The sequence below is a fragment of the Microtus oregoni genome, unplaced genomic scaffold, assembly GCF_018167655.1.
Source record: "Microtus oregoni isolate MIOR12 unplaced genomic scaffold, Mior012 000000F_ref0000247, whole genome shotgun sequence".
Lineage (NCBI taxonomy): Eukaryota > Metazoa > Chordata > Mammalia > Rodentia > Cricetidae > Microtus > Microtus oregoni.
The window spans coordinates 67590174-67603196 of record NW_024543059.1 but is presented as its reverse complement, the minus strand read 5'-3'; the positions used below and the strand labels follow the sequence as shown (position 1 = coordinate 67603196).

The window sequence follows — 13023 nt, the reverse complement described above, 5'->3', positions numbered from 1 at the left end:
GTATGTAGAAACAGATGAAGAGTTTTGAAGTGAAAGTAATTTAACTGTTTATGGAAGCACCACATAGACTCTCCACTCCAGTGTTCTCTCCTTTGCCCCATGTAAAACAGGTGGCCATAATCTTCAGACTGTCATAAAGCATAGGATGTGATGGTCACTAGGCCTGCGAAGACCCTAAGTGTGAAGGTTTGCTGTGCTGCTGCTGACTGATGCACAGAAAAGAGGCCAGCGAACTCAGAATGTGAGTCCTAGGAGGGCTTCTCTCTGGCCTTGTCTCTGACTGGATCCACTTTAAGGCCTCCCTACGCCCCAGGGGCTTGTGTTTATCATTTTTATTTTAGTGGTCCAGGATCACCGTCTTTCCAGTATCCCTGACTTACAAGGAGGGCTCGAAGGAGTTCTTCGTCGGGGTGGGAGGCAAACCCACAGGCGTAGAGGAACCTCTCCTGGAGAACAATGCTGCTGTCGCTTTTGAAATCCAGGAAGTCCAGGATGGCTTCCAAGGCATCAGGAGTCTGAGCAGAGGTGACAGCATCCACCAGCTGAGGCCTGTAAAGCAGGCATCTCTTCAGGTACCAGTGCTTACAACGGGATTGCTACAAATCTGTCACTCATTAACTTGAACTTCCTAGAGAAGTACATTTTTCCTTCGAACAAAAAGTATGAATAATACATTCTTCAAAAGACCTCTTAATTCTACTTAAACTTCTCTGATTCTTTTTCTCTTTTCTCAGAACATACAACCTGCTACACTATGCTTGCCCAAGCAAAATACAACTGAAGATTTGTAGGTTAAAATTATGTGCATAAAATCATAAGTTAGGCTCAAAATGTTCTCTATGTGAGTAACACATACAATCTGAAGTGCCAGATTGAATACTTTTCTCTAATTAGATTTGTAAATATACACATTTCTCAAACACCTAGTTTAACCAAAGCACCATTACTGATAGAAAGTGGATAACTATTTTAAATTCACACGTAAGAGAGAAGTATTTTCCCTTTAGAAATAAAGACACCATGGTATAGCTTTATTTTATCCACAACGAATGTGTTATTGTCTTTCACAGAAAGAGTCTAGTTAAAAACTAGCCACGAAAAATACCTTTGGTTACTTGAGTCTGGGCATGATAAAATTTGTAACTGATTTTTCATGCTAATAAACATATGAATGAATGTGAATATGAATAATGAATATAAATACTACATACTGAGCTCGTGCTCACAGTGGCTCAGTCCTGTAATTCTAGCACTAAGGAGGCTGAGGCAGGAGGATCAACCCAGGTTCAAGGCTAGCCTGGGCTACATACTAAGTTTCAGGATAGCCTGGACTACAGAGCAAAACTTTGTTGATTAATAGCTTGAGAACACAATTCCACAGAAGCGAGGCGACCCCCATACCAGGACATAACTGTAAAGCCGTGCCAGTACTAATTCCACAGAAGTGAGGCGACCCCTATACCAGGACATAACTGTAAAGCCAAGCCAGTACTAATTCCACAGAAGTGAGGCGACCCCCATACCAGGACATAACTGTAAAGCCGAGCCAGTACTAATTTAGACTCATGGACACAAAACAACAGTCTTGAGAATCAGTGTGAGAATTGGTGTACCTCTGGCCAAGAGAGCATTATGTTGCTGACCCGTGGCACAGCATCTAGAGAGTTCAGACCAGCAGAAGCCCAGGTTTGCAGGGAGGACAGAATATCGAAAGGGGCCCTTCTGACATAACAAAAACAACAGGACTGGAGACACGGCTCAGGGATTTAGGGTGCTGCTGCTCTTGCGGAAGAACCAGGTATAATTCCCAGCACCTATATGGCAGCTCACAACAACTCGTGATCCCAGTTCCAGAGGACCCAATACCCTCTTCTGACATCCAGGGACAACTGGCATGCATGGTGTACATACAAACACATAAAGTAAATTAATTTTTTTTAAAAAAATAAAAAGACAGGAAGAGTGTAAAACCATTTTCCTGACAGACAACCCTGAGCAACAATGTGGGCTTACAGCACTTCCTTCTTCTCTGCCTTCAGAATCTGCAGGATCTCCTCTCTCTTTGCAGTCCTGAGGTGCTGGATGAAGGCCAGGAAGCTGCTGACGGCCTCGGCTTTGGACAAGTTGTCAGGCTCCAGGTGTTTTCTGATAGACTGCCAGTGCTCCGCCAGCTGCAAAACACAGGCACAGGGCAGCCCCCTTCATTCTGAGCTCCCAATTTACAAAGTATTCTCCGCAGAGACACAGTGGTCACCCGGATCATTTCGTATGGTGTATGAAGCTAGAAGCAAAAAGAGCGGCCTGCTTCCCCTGGGGGCCACGCCTCCATAGTATCGTTTTTTTTTCTTCAGTTAGTGCTGAACTTGCGGGACCTTGGACAACAGCCAAGTGATGGTTGGATGTGTTGGTCCCTCAATGACTGTCGTGATAATTACGTCTGAGGCCAGCCTTGGAGCATATTGGTGAAAGTGTGCAGACTTTTAACTGACAGCAGGGCGTCTGGTATTTGGGAAGGGCAAAGTGAGATCTGCTGCAGAACTATACCCCTTTTCTAACTTGCTGAAAATTAAAGTTTCAAATACTTTGAGCTCCCTACTCACCTCACAGTGAAATTTAGTGCCATGCTGCTGTTGGGCTCTGAACTGTTCAGAGACTGTACCTATGCTATAGGGGCAGCAGAATTGAGGAAAAGGTCATTTTCTCACACACTACAGCTATCGGACAATGGTTCTGAAAATAGTAATAATTCTAATCAGTGGCATCTTTCAGTTTTGAAACAAGCAAACAATTTAACTTCCTCACATCTGTATTTTTTTTTTACTTCATTGCATAGAATGCTAGATTCTATCCATGACTGTTAACTGTGTGGCAAATCACCATGCTGTCTGTATTAAGACGATTGATTCCTTTATAGAATTAGCTGATATTTTTGCTGCAGAAAGAAAGGAAGGACAAAAGAAAGGAAGGAGGGATGAAAGGAAGGAAGGAAAGAAGGAGATTGAGAAGAAAGGAAGGACGGGAAGGAGGGAGGGAGGAGGGGAGCAATTCCCATCCAGCGTTAGCCCCGGGTTTGCTCATACTTACAGAAGGGCAGCCCTTGCAGGTCTTAGGGAGGACCTGCCCCACTATGGGAATGGCTGTGTACTTCGAGTCAAGCGCTTTAATTACACCTGCAACTTGCTTCCCAGGTACCAGCCTCGGACCTGCTTCAGTTGTCTTCAGCTCCAAATTCTGCCTGTGCAGCACCAGATGGAAACAGCATAGGGTAAGATGTGTGTGTGTGTGTGTTTGTGTGTGTGTGTGTTTGTGTGTGTGTGTGTGTGTGTGTGTGTGTGTGTGGAGGGAGGTACAAAAACTGCGGTTCTTTCAGAAAACACAAAACCAACTAATCTATTCCACTTACACTTGCGCGGCACCATCTCCAGTGACACCTTAAACCCCACAAAATTACAAAATTTTTCTGGCATAACTGTTATATTCAAAGACTTGGGAGTATAAGTCTAGACTTTCAAAATATCTGAAATTTTGCCTCGATGCTGGACAAGACATGGGATGTCAGCCCTTTTGAGTTTGGACCTGCTTTCTGAAAACCATGCTCAGGGCAATCACGTGCCATTTACTAACTAAGCCAGTCAGCAAAACTTATTCCAAAAAAAAAAAAAATGGTCTCAATAGTGATTCTTTTCTGGTCTACTCTTCTAAAATTTAATCTTTCTGTCGGAAAAACTAGTATTTCACATGTGTTACTTTAGATTGTGTGAAAAATGAAGATGAACAAGTTGAACTCAATTTTTTCAAGAAATTTACAGTTGAAATAAAGAAGCCTGGTGGGCATGCACATGCAAACACACACACACACACACACACACACACACACACACTCACTCACACACACCTATTTACAAATCAAATACAGTAATATATGGAGGAAAATAAAAATTTGGCATTGTCTTACTTCGATACTATTTTTCCTGCAATGGTCTGTAGGAAGTTTAAGGAAAAAGCCCTGGTCTCTTCTGCAGAGACAGCCGTGACAAAGCTGTCCTCTATCTTATAGGTGGTGACAGAGGTGGCTTTTGAACTGACACCCAACACCTGCATAAGTAAACAAATAAGTGAATAAGTAGAAAGTAATTATTCTTAATGTTTAATGGAATCAAATGGCAGCTGTCTTTCAACTTTCAAGAGTCCCTCTTACACCACTGCCCACCAGCCCCACGCACAACACACTGAAATATCTATTCATTTGACACATGGGAAAACATAACCTAAAAGGAGAAATGTCTTCAAGTTTTATTGCTTTGTTCTTCTCTAGTACCTTAAGTCTCTACAGAATGTTACTAGTGAATGCCTCAAAGGAAGCAAGAGCAGCCGTACCTGATTAACTGTTGTAAATCCAGACCTCTCAATTTTGCATGTATCCAGGGCTTTAATCTTGACCACTTTGTCTTGCTGAGCCTGGTAGGTCACTTTACAGTCCCCAGAGATATCCATCTGGAACAGGAAGTTAAGAGCATCATGCTTGGGACGCTGTGTGGAGCATCTGCCTTCTCACAGATAGAGGCTTGATTCCTGGGCTCCTGACATCCATGGCAGAACCCCACCTTACCGCAGGATGTCAAAACAAAGAGCTGAAGTCCTTGACAGCTCCTACAGGATGCTGATTCTCTCTTTTGTTGAGTCTTAAAGTATGTCCTCAACTTGACCGGGAATCATGAGCAATTCCTACTTCTCTCTGAGCTTAGGATTTGGACAAACTGCCTGACCATAACTGAAATCTCTGGTCATGTGGGTAACTATCAGGGGAATGGGAGGTGTTTTTAGGCTGTATCAAGATGGGATTAACTAAATTCATTGCCATTCATAATAAAAATCTGAGTGTAGACAAAAACATCCCACTCTACACCCTGTTTAACCCTCCAAGCTTTCCCCTTGGCCCCTGCTGGAGCTACACCTGCTGCCGCTGGAGCAAGCTAGCCACATTCCCTTGGCCCGCCACTGACCGACTGAATGAACTAAGGACAGGAAAACTGGTGTACAGCGTGACTCAAATCTGAGAGCTGGAGATCTACTTAACTCTCTAACTCATTTCTATTTCCTCGCTGAATTAGGGGACTTGGGGTAAAGTAGTGATTCTGCCCACTGACATTGCATTCAAAAATAGCTGAGATACTTAAAACACGGCGGTGGCACTCAACTTTAATCCCAGCACTCAGGAGGCAGAGGCAGGTGGATCTCTGTGAGTTCAAAGCCAGTCTGGACTACAGAGGCAGTTCCAGGACAGCCAGGGCTGTTACACAGAGAAACCCTGTCTTTAAAGAAAAAAAAATAGAAAAAAAAATAGAAAAAAATATTCAGCTTTTTGCTTATCTATAATTTCAGCATCCTTGGGATAAATCCATGAATGTATTTTTAATATGCTTCCCACAAGGCAGCAGGACAGAGACACCTAACAACCATTGGATCCCCAAAGTTTTCTGCATATTCAACAATTATCCAAAGTACCTTTAATATAATTGATTCCAATTCCTTAACTTTGTGTTTAATCAATAAATAATTTTATATGTAAATGAGATCTGACTGCCCAACCTAAGACAACTTTTCTAAAAGAGTACCGCGGTTCAAATTTTCTGTGGAATTTCAATAGGCAGGAATTCTTTCAAACAATTTGGATACCCTTATTGACAAGATGCTGACTGATTTATTTATTGGCCAAGTTATTTATTTTGCAGCACTGGGGCTTGACCTGTGCCTCATGCATACTCGAGCTCTCTACTGCTGATCCATATCCCCAGCCCCTTTTATATTTTATTTTATCATTGCTTGGGAGGCATGTGTTATGCATGTGTGTGTATGTGGTAACTGCATGAGTGTATTCCGTGTGTATGTGTGTACACATTCATATGCATGCATGTAGACTACAGAAGACCAAAGGTATTTTCCTCTATCTCTTTTTGCCTTATTCCCTTGAGACAGGGCTGGCCCGCGAACTCTCAGAATTCGCCTGTCTCTGCCTGTTGCACTGGGTACTAGCACACGAATGGCCATAGGCAGCTTTTATGAGGGTGGTGGAGATCTGGTGGGTTTCCTGAAGTTACCTGGGCTGTCTTAAAGTTACTGTATGGTCTGGGCAGACCTTTGCTTAACATCTGGCCTTAGCTCCCAGGTTGCTGGGATTACAGGCGAGCACCCCTTACCCTTCACCAAGGTCCAGAATTCTTAGAATTCTTGCTAAGTACCTCATTGGTGGTTCCAGAGCTTAATTGCATCTGGAATAAGCTGGCCAAGCCTCTCTTGAGATTTTCTATGCCCACGGGTTCATTTTCATATGAGTAGAATTCTTTGACCTAAAGCAAAAAAGAAATAAAAATGAAGCAATGACACATTGTTTATCAGATCTGGTTAAATGTGGGGGGAGAGGCCGGGTTCTCACCCTACTGATTGTGTGAGATATTGTTAGCACAAAGCTGTGATTTCTCTCTTGTGAAAAGAAGCAGGTTTTATTTCTGAGATGCTGGGTCATCAAGAAATGGGACATAGGAGCTGAAAATGGAGGTTCTGAACATGGCAGTCATTACAGAGAGTCAAGATTTCTGTGAAAACCAGGCTTGCGCAAGAAAGAGAAACATTCCTCTCGTTCATATCACACGCTTTTCTCTTACAATTCTGTTTGAAACACAAACTAAACAACGACTAAGGCTCTAAGAAAAGAATGACAACGGCCACAAATGGCAGTTAGGATTCCAGAACGGCCTGATGTCTGTAGGCTACGACAGGGCCAGGTTTGCCCATGAGTGGAACCCAGGGGGCCAAAGGGCTCCAGAGCATGGACACCACTCAGCACAGAAGACTGCAAAGGCTGGAGGACTGGCAGGGTTGTCTCTACTGCACAGCTTTCCTGTGGCTACTGTTTAGGCTCTCACCAGGAGGTAGAGAAAGGTGGAAATGAGAAGATTGGTTGGGCAGGAGTAGGAAGCAAGTGACTTGCCTCTGTTTTATCACTGACATTCACTGGCACCTTATCTTCTATCATTTTAATGAGTCAACCTATCGTTAAGAAGCAGCACAAAAAAGCAAAGAGGTTTTAGAAGGCACCCTGGTGTTTTCACTTTGGACCAACTTCAAACACTTCCAGCAGTTTAGAAGCAGAGGACAGATGCGCCTTCCCTGTAAAAAATCTCTATGGTCTACAGAGGCGGTGGCAGAGAATCTCAAATGAAATACAAAGTTCAATAATGTGCTGAATTTCATTAATACCAATCCGAGTAATTCAGCCTACCTAAAAATTCCCTGTGTCTTAGGAGACAATATTGTGCCTGAATTGACCTCCCAAGTGCCTCAACTCTCTGTTTTTACTTCCTAGACACACCCTGCTAGGGGCGGGTTTTCTGGCTACTGTATCTGTGATCGGTGTTAGCCCGTCCACTGTGCTGTCCTTCAGTGTTGGAATAGTGTTGTTTGTACCGGTTAAAAGGGAACTGTGACAGTGACCTCACTGTCTGAAAATCCAGGGATCATATTCTCAAACAAACCACAGGCAATTTCTCAGATCCAAGCTGGCTTTCTGATGCTCTATAGTGTAAACTGGATTTCTTTAGCAATAACGGTACGGAATCTGAACAGCATAAACTCAGCGACAACCAAATCGTTTTGATTTTTCCCGTGAGTAATTGTTTTCCCACAGCTGGTAAAGTGGAAAGCCTGTTTTGTTTTGTTTTGTTTTTGTCCTTTCTATGACTGCTATTTCAAAAGCTAAAACCATTCACTTTTAGAATAGACCAATCTGACCCAAAGTAAAGATGACACCCTTATCATCAAATGTCAAATTACTTAACCATGACCATATTAATAAGCTGGACCATTGAAATCTGACCCATGTGGCTGTCACAGCAGTAATCTTAAATTCACTGTTTCACAAGAGGAACTGAGTGTGTTTTATGGTGTTCAGGCCATAAAGCTGATAACTTCATTTAGTTCTGAAATGAATTCTGAATACCCAAGTGCTCAGGCCTCCGATCTGCATCCACAGTCACCAGCGTCCAGAGAACAGCAAGCTGAGTGTTCCACCCACCCAAGGAGCTCAAACTGAGAGCAGGCAAGGCAGACTGCTGGGACCGCCTAGAGTCATGCGATCAAATCTGGGCCAGCTTCCTTAGAGGGAAGAAGATGCCCTTGTAATTTTACATCCTTTCCTAAACAGCAAAAATAAGTAGAACGGATCCCAGCAAACAGGGACTCACTGTTTTATCTTGTTATCTAACTAAGAAGTATGGGACAGAGGCAAGGGAAGACACGGATGGTCTTGACAGGTACCACTTACGGCTCCTTTGCAGGGTCAGTGTGAGCAGGAGCTACAAAGCCAGGTGTAGATGGCAGATCCACACCAGGACACAATGCAAGATAAGAGGCAAATTTAATTCTAGCAGTACGGACAACCAAAACCAAACAGACACCTTTTATTTGTCAATGTTAATGAATTAACAGGTAACTGCCACGTTCCCAACTTCGTTTGTTGCCTGGGGACAAAATCAGAACTCGCCGAAACACTTACACATGATCAACCAGTGACCGTGGGAGAAAGAAAACAGGCAATGAATATGTATCTCAGTATTTTGTTAGGCTCTTTCAAAATGTAACTCTGAGAGTTCTAAATGGGAAGAGCAGAAAGAGGGACTCTAAAAACAAAAGGGTTTTCTGGAGACCCCAGGATTTTGTGTAGAACTTAATGTTGGCCCAGGGCAGAAATGTCCTCCACGAAAGCTGCCCAGCAGCAGTTTCCCTGCCTTTGCAGTTCCTCTCCTTGTAATCTGAGATGACAATGACCTTTCTAACATTGATGTGGCCGGAAATTCCTGTTGACTTCTTAGTCTACAGGGTCGAGCCTCTTCCAAGTACTTTATTGTACAATTGTGGGATAGATAATGGTGCCCTTTAACCTGTGGCTACGGCGAATCACCACAAACCACAGCTCCCACTGGGCTGGCACAAGGGTGTCCCTGGAATAGTGATGTGGCAGGTCCCTCCAGCCTTTGGACAGCGGGGCCCCTGAGTCCTCGTGTGTGTGTGCTACAAGACTTTGCACTCAGCTCCTGGCAAGGGCACTGTAAAATGATAGGCTGTGGGGAAGATCATAAATGCAATTAATATTTAATGGCCTCAAGAAGCTTGCCACTCTGGAGGTCCAGAGAAGAAAAGAACTGTGCTTTGTGTTAATAAAGTTAAGCCATATGCAAATCAAGTAAGTGAATACATGTGGGGGAAAAATAAAATAGAGAATCCCCCAAGCCAGCCCAGAAGGACATTGAGAGGACAGTAGGACACAGAAGTTAGGGCAGAGGCTGTACTTCAAATGTCAACTTTGTGACTGCCCACTTTTGTGCCCTTTGGAAGTTTTCTTAACTTCTCAGAACTCTAGTTCCTCCTAGGTCTGTGACTAGCAGAGGGGGACAACGTCCATGGTGTCTTCAGGCAGAGCTCAGTGCTCCGTAAGCACTGCGTTCCCCTTACTTAGCATAAACTAACCAAATCATAAACCAGGACTGGCCCACTTAGGCTCCCGTCAGCTTACTCCACAAACACTCAGGAATTTTCACTAGACTAGTCAAGTTGCAGGAAGCACTAGGAGAAAGACGTGATTGCTGCTCCCGAGAAACTCGTGGCTGCCATGGACAGGGGACGGAATAGAATGCTCTTGACAGACTTGAATAGAAGGGATCTCAAGGGGTGGTGGGCCTGGGGGACGTTAGGAAAAGCTTTATGGTTGCTCCAGTCAGCACAAAGTGGAGATACATTGGGAAAGGAGAAAAGATTCATGGAGCCGGGAGTGGAGGGGCTGGAGTACAAGCGGATGGGGCATTTTCTCTCCTGAAAAGTATAACTTTCAATGACTATGGATGGCTAAAGGAGAAATGGGGGGCCAGGAGTGGGTTCCAAAGCACCAAGAAGGCTGGGAAGTCAAATGATTGTGACCAGCTGGCCTAGAGGGGTGTGAATGTCACCAGAGAAAGAAGGACATGGGGACCAAGCTTGAATGGAGGTCAAGACCCTGACAGGTGGGGAAAGAGAAAGGCACTCTGAGAGGCTGGGGTTCAGATTCCATGTGCAACAGCACACGCCAGCCTCTGGTCCCCCTTTCAGTAATTCATAACCAAATGTGCATCCTGGTGGGCCATCCAGGTTTCTGACGTCTTCGAGTTAAAATACTTCTCAGCATTATTTTGAGGTCGAAAGCTGAACTTTGGAGGCACACAAACCAACAACTGTAACTCCCCCATCTCCTTTTTGTGTTTCTGCCTCGTGACTGAACTTGAGTGCACAGCATGACCAAAACTTTCCTAGCAGAATGTGGAATGCCTGATGATTTGCTGTTCACAATTGCTTCTCGGTTCCAGCATATTAGGAGCATAAGGTAGGTTAGATTTCAATCATATGTAAAACTTCTGAGCATTCACACAATTTCCTTACTGGGCTTCTAGATGGATATTACAATATTCACTCATCATTTCGCTATACTTAATGCTTTTCCAAGTATATTTATAAAGAAGAGCTAAATATTTTTGAAAGCTGCTGTATCTTTAAGGTGGCACAGACAGACATCCTCACGAATTCACATTATTTACCTAAGCTCTGACCTTTCATTTTAATCTGACTACTTTCCTGAATGTATCTAATGTGCTGTGATGATTGTCTCGGTTACACTGGCTCTGGAATCCCTCCTAATTTAATAGTTCATGAGAGGTGCGCTTTAAAAGCAGCATTTCTCATCCATAAGTCAATACTTCATTCTGTTACAAAGATTTAATGAGGAGGGGGTGGGGAGGAGAGAAGCAGGGTAGAAAATAGAACTCAGAGCATGATTTGATTTAGTTCAGAGATATTTAGTCAGCAGCCTTAGCCCCTCAGTTCTTGAAATGATTCCATGAGGACAAAGGTAGCAACAATGATTCCCTTAGAGTCCTACCTGCGGAAAGGAAGCCGACAGTGAGGAGGGAGAACTCCTCCCCCGTCAAGCCCTTACCTTTCCCCGGACTAGATGAAGCAGCATGGGTCTCTGCAGAGCCTCCAGGTTGTCCTTTCCTATGATCTTAGCTGTGTTTTTGCCTTTGAAGATGCTCTTCTCTCCTCTCTGTTGGTTCGCATTTTCAACATTGACAGCTGTTATCTATAGTCGAGAAGGAAAAGTTATTAGAAAAAAAATTCCCACATCTGCCTCTTAAAAATAAAGTGGTGAAGGAGACCACCTGAGGTCGCCATGTTTTTCAAATGTTGATCCCTAGGATTTGTCACTCACATCACATCACGTGACAAGTGCCTTAACCAAGCTATGAAGCTTCACCTTGACATTTACTTTAAAAAGGAGAAAGTATTTAATGTTAGCTATTTTCACGAGTCAATAGTGACAATGCTCAACTCTGTGGTCTTGGGTTATGTGCGACTTGAGTTTGGCTCTTTCTTGCCGTTGCCACTTTTCTTGCTGGTATTGAGCAGCTGCTGTCTACCTCCTCGCCCCCCTGTCTGTAATGTGTCTGAAAGCATTCCTGCCCATTCTGCCGCCTCGTTTATGAAATGAAAGGGGAGCTGCCGAGTTACAGAACAAGGATGCGGGCAATGTTTTCTGCAGGGAAGCTTTGCTGTCCTAGTGATGATGACTTAGAGGAATGGACGGTGATGTCTTGGTCCAATTTTGAAAATACAACAACCACTAAAAACATTCAAAGAAATAGCAATGATTGTCAGATGGGTTGCAATAAATCTTACTACAAAAAGCTATTTGTTTTAAGTATTTGGTCCAGCGCACCTATCTGACAGTAACTAACTTTAAAAGAAATCCATAGGATTACAATGTATCAACATTAGAAAAAGTCTTACCAACCTAAACCATCATGGCTGAGCAAACATGGTCATTGACCAAACACGGTCATTCTGTGGAGTACTTGGCTCAGTCCATAAAAGGATCTGTCCCTCATTAGTAACTCTACCCTTCTACCCGTTAAATGAGGCCTCTCCTTGCATAGCAAATCCCTTCCTCCCAGGACACTCTGAATGGGTTCCAATACAAGGTCCCTATTCATATTAAGATGCTACATAGGACTCGAGGTCAGACTTCAGTTACTCAGTAGCCTGGAGCAGCCTGCTTCAACGATTTGGAGAAAACTCACTAATGATCAGCAACAACTTCAAAAACTGTGGATGCTTCGCTTGTTTCTGGGAAAGACAGCAAGCCAAGTATAACCAACAGCACAAACCAGGCGCTGCTGGATGATGTGTTTCTGACAGCTAGTCTTAGTGTGGTGCTGTTTCTTCCTGCTGACAGAAAATGCCCACCGTGACTTGGATCAGCTGGTCATCGTCACCATCAGGATTCCTCCACAGTAGCACAACATCTACATCAGATGAGATCCGGTAGCCCACGCTGTCTTGCAGTTTTCCTTTGCCCCCGTCAATAAACACTTCAGTGGAGTACGTGAGCTTGTATAGCCGTTCATTATTTAACGAGAGACCAGTTGTGTGACCTGCATTAAAGAGGGGCACGGATCAAGTTTCAATCGTCAGGCACCTGTCAGGCCCGAGAACATACTGTCTTGCTACCGTTCCATTCTTTCAGTTCACTGAGGTTCAGGGGAGCTTAACAAGCACCTGCTGAATCAGAGATGCTGTGCTTCTCTGTCTACTGAAGCCATCAGCTTAAAACCCACACAGGAGTAAGTTAACCGATGAGCATGCAAACAAGCTTCCATTTCAGAAAAGCACTGTTTATATCACTTAATCAAGTCATCTCCACCCTGCTCTGGTTGAGCCTAAGACGGTTTATAAAGCAACGGTCATGTTGCTTTGAATCACTTGACTGTAAGTTCAAGCAGAGGTCTTGACAAGAATTGCTTTACAAACTCATTAAGATCACTTAAAATTTTATGAGTGTTTTGCCTGCATGTATGTACACCAAAAGCATGTAGTACCCAAGGAAGCCAGAAGAGGGCAATGGATTTCCTGGCACTGGAGCTACATAGCTCATAGTTGTAAACT

The 13023-nt window shown here is 43.8% G+C and overlaps 1 protein-coding gene across 1 annotated transcript in view; it reads right to left on the bottom strand.

The window, feature by feature from the left end:
- LOC121448361 (microsomal triglyceride transfer protein) overlaps positions 1-13023 on the bottom strand; it is a 38526-nt gene that overhangs the window by 20192 nt on the left and 5311 nt on the right. Inside the window, exons 2-9 of the mRNA XM_041652325.1 lie at positions 12325-12512; positions 11018-11161; positions 6240-6347; positions 4378-4494; positions 3956-4095; positions 3085-3235; positions 2014-2171; positions 381-549 (exon numbers count right to left, since the gene is read on the bottom strand). Of these exons, the coding sequence (XP_041508259.1) occupies positions 381-549; positions 2014-2171; positions 3085-3235; positions 3956-4095; positions 4378-4494; positions 6240-6347; positions 11018-11161; positions 12325-12512 (1175 nt within the window). The remainder of the gene's footprint in view (positions 1-380; positions 550-2013; positions 2172-3084; positions 3236-3955; positions 4096-4377; positions 4495-6239; positions 6348-11017; positions 11162-12324; positions 12513-13023) is intronic.